This window comes from Gavialis gangeticus, unplaced genomic scaffold (genome assembly GCF_001723915.1).
Source record: "Gavialis gangeticus isolate Ggan-Ray unplaced genomic scaffold, GavGan_comp1, whole genome shotgun sequence".
Taxonomy (NCBI): Eukaryota; Metazoa; Chordata; order Crocodylia; family Gavialidae; genus Gavialis; species Gavialis gangeticus.
Window position 1 is genome coordinate 21,902,407 of NW_017728998.1, and position 3,719 is coordinate 21,906,125.

General features: G+C 38.7%; 1 protein-coding gene across 3 annotated transcripts in view; it reads left to right on the top strand.

Annotated features, from left to right (window-relative positions):
- Positions 1 to 3,719, top strand: part of CEP89 (centrosomal protein 89) — a 134,899-nt gene that overhangs the window by 30,267 nt on the left and 100,913 nt on the right. For all 3 annotated transcript variants that reach the window (XM_019505600.1, XM_019505601.1, XM_019505598.1), the window contains exons 8-9: positions 1,070 to 1,288; positions 2,634 to 2,776. In XM_019505600.1, coding sequence (XP_019361145.1) covers positions 1,070 to 1,288; positions 2,634 to 2,776 — 362 coding nt within the window. The remainder of the gene's footprint in view (positions 1 to 1,069; positions 1,289 to 2,633; positions 2,777 to 3,719) is intronic.

The window sequence follows — 3,719 nt, forward strand, 5'->3', positions numbered from 1 at the left end:
AAGACTCTGCTCTCAGAAAAATCATGAGGATTTCATTTTGTTTCTTTTACATGGTTCTGTCCTTTGCAGATAGCTGGCACAGCCTCATATTTGCTAAAGGTTAATAATTCCTACCATATCCAATTACAGTCTAGTGGCTTTCATATAGGCAAGGCTCTTTTTCTAATTATAGCCACCTCTTACCTTTGAACAGGTACAAACAGCTAGCTCCGTGTCCTTCAAGTAGGAACTTCTGCAACCCGTTATATAACTTAGGCTAGATTTAGACATATGCACAACTGACTTATTTTCAGGGCCCTTGCTGTGGAGACTGGTAATGAAAGCAGGGGATGGATTCTAACTTTATGCCAGCAGAGACATGAGAACTCAGTGTGCCAACGAAAGTGTAGCGTGCCTAACCAACCCACCAAGGAAACACATTCTGGTTGCTGGGATAGGTATTGCTGTGGCCCCTTTGTAAGTAACCACTTGTCCTTCTAGGGAGATGGTTAGAGAGAGAGATCTTCAGTGGGCAAGTGGGAGTAATGCAGAGGGTAGATTCAGGCTAGACATCAGGAGGCACTACTTCACTGTCAGGGCGGCTAGGATCTGGAACCAACTTCCAAGAGAAGTGCTGTCTCCTACCCTGGGGGTCTTTAAGAGGAGGCTAAATGAACACCTTGCCAGGGTCGTTTGACCCCAGTACTCTTTCCTGCCATGGCAGGGGGGCGGACTCGATGATCTGCTCAGGTCCCTTCCGACCCTACTAACTATGAAACTATAAGATACATTCCTGTTATGCAGCTGCTTTCCCACTTCGTATTTTTTCATAATCTATGATCCCCAAATCCTGTGTCCTATGATTTTATTCACTTGCCAAATATTCACTTCTTAAAGTAATTTAACATAGATTCCACTTAGTTGACATTTATTATCCTAGCTAATAAAATTATTTTTGGTAATACAGTCATGGGAATTTGTGAAAAGAAGTTTATTTTTACCTTTTGAGCTAATAATGTAGTGCAGAGAAATGTGAATACCACCTAAATACTTTGTTTTATATACTGTGTTTTATTTATATTATTGATAGATGTAGCTGCTCGGGCACGACAAGTGTGGATGGGTAAAACTAAAGAGAAGTTCCAAGAACTAAAACAAGAAAATTGGTCTTTAAACAATGCAAACCAGACCATGTTGTGGCAAGTTGAGGAATTAAAACAACAAATGAAAGAACTGCAGGTAAAACTTAGGAGACTGGAAAAAGAAAATGCAAAACTTAAAGAAGCTGCAGAGAAGCCACAAAGGGAAGGTAAGGAATAACTTTAGAATAGGTTTGGTTGAAGGAAAAGTTCATATTGTTTTAGTATTCTAACTCCTTCAAGACATATCCCCTCATTAATAGAGTGTCCACATAAACTGATCCCAACAGTTGTCAGACAGAAATAGTTCACTAGGATAACAGTGTATATTCTGCTCTTTTTACTAAATAACTGCTAGTTCTAATGAGTTCAGTATCTGCAAGTGGATTTGATGTCTGAAGTTTCATAAAAATGTCAGTGTTCAGGAGGCACTCTGAAAGTTCTACTAGTAGACCAGATGATATTAGGAAATTATTTTTGAGTCTTTTATATTCTAATAGTTTCACTATAGATGGGGTTCACTACAGATGGGGTTTTTACCTGCAGGTCCCTGCATCCCAAAGCAATACATTATCATTATTACTCGAGTTAAAAGAAAAGCTGTGATAACAGGAAACTGTATTAATATTTTGTAACTGTTTGTAGGCCTTTGGCCACTGAAGGAGCCTACCAGCACTGCATGCTGATAAGTAAAATTAAAAGTATTCCAGTTTCATTCCGTGGCAGTCTCTCTTCCATGTTAATAGTGAATTAGACAGAATTGCCTTGATGAGCATGTTTTTGGTGATTCAGCATTTAACCAAATCGAGCTTTCAGTACTGTCAGTGACAGAAATCTGATTTACAGAAATGAGAGCATAGTTGGACTCTTCTGAAGTGCTTTACCAATGACCGCATTTAATAGTACTTTTGTAGCATATATGATGTTCAAATGAAACATGCTTTTTGTTCCTTTGTAGACTCTTTGGAACACAGGAGTCCATAGTGATAAAGTTTCCTTTTGGGCAGGAAAAGACATTAGTTTAAATTACCTAGAACTAATGAAGTATCCTCTTCCACTGTTTAAAAAAAAAAGACACTATCTTTTTTGTTTACTATCATTTTTAGCAGTAGGTGGAAATCTAGTTTGGGGATGGTTCAATAGAATATATAAAATGAAACCAGTAAAAATCATATACAGTTAGTGTATCATTTCCAAGTATTTAAAATGTTTGAGATATGTAAGTATTAAATGTAGGAATACTACTAGGGGCTCCTATACAACCCCAAATGAACAAGTTATTACTCTATATAACATAAGAAATAGACTTTTTGTGTTACTTTCTTCTTTGCATTCCGATTAATTTATAATATGTTTATTTTATCATGTATTTATACAGTTACAGTACGTGTCGAGAGAAATTATCTTATAATTTTTCCATCTTCCTAAAGATTTTTAGCATTTCATCAGTTAATATGCAAGGGTTTTGTATTTTCGCAGGAGTATATTGATTTATTTTTTATTTTTTAAATGTAGAGGAAGTTGCAGAATTGCTTTCATTAAGACAACAAGCCCAGGAACTGGTGGATGAAAATGATGGCTTGAAAATGACTGTTCATCGTTTGAATGTAGAATTGAGTCGTTATCAAACTAAATTCAGGCCATTGTCTCAAGAAGAGGTAAGGTTTCTGATTATAAATACAAGTATTTTTTGATTGTTGAAGATCCTCATTTCTTCAAGATCCGTGGTGCTCAGCCTTTTTTTTACAAGCAGTCCAAACATTAATATCAGAAGTGGGCCTGCCTTCCTTTTCCTTTCCCATGTCCTTGTGACAAGGTATTTAACAGAATTTGTTGGAATCTGACAGGCCAGCCATAAGTTCTTCTGCTATGGCTTTGCACTTGCAACCTTGAGCCATGAGCCTTAGTGCTCATGCTATCTCAGCCCCCAGAAATGGGCCAGGGGACACGGAGAAGAGCACTGTCTGAAATCAGGGCCAAATTAATCTTTCTGTGGGCCTTAGGCAAACACACTATGCTCCTAGTTGCTTTGTATAGGGCAGCAGCCTGCAGCTGTAGAAGGGAAAAGGAGCCCGGCAGCACTGCTGTGGCAAAATAAGCACAACTGAACCCCTTCTTACTGACCCTATGCATCTGCCTAGTTTGCTTATTCTTTAATCTAGCCCTGCCTGAACTCCACATGTCTAATGTGCTGTCTGAGTTCACCAGTTGGTAGCATGGGCTTTTTTTGCAGCTTCAGAGCCCAGGGGTGAATCTGCTGCCGCTGATCTCTTCTTTTCTCCTGCAGCTGAATTCAGGAGGAATGAGTGGGTGGTAGTGTTGACCCCTGGGCTCCAGAGTTGTGAAAGTGGTGGTCCTGGCTAGAACCAGTGGTGACATCCTGATGAGCTCAGAAATGAGCTCTGGCAGGGGCCACACTGACATGCTGACTGCCTCCAGCCCAGGGACCATATGTTGAGCCACCACTGTTTTAGACTGAAATATTGATTAACTGCATAGATATTTCATGCTTTGATGTTGTTTTGGGGAAGATAAGAAGTAGTGATTTTTTTTTTTAATGGGCATATTCATACCACTGATTTTTTTTTTTTTTTTTTTTTT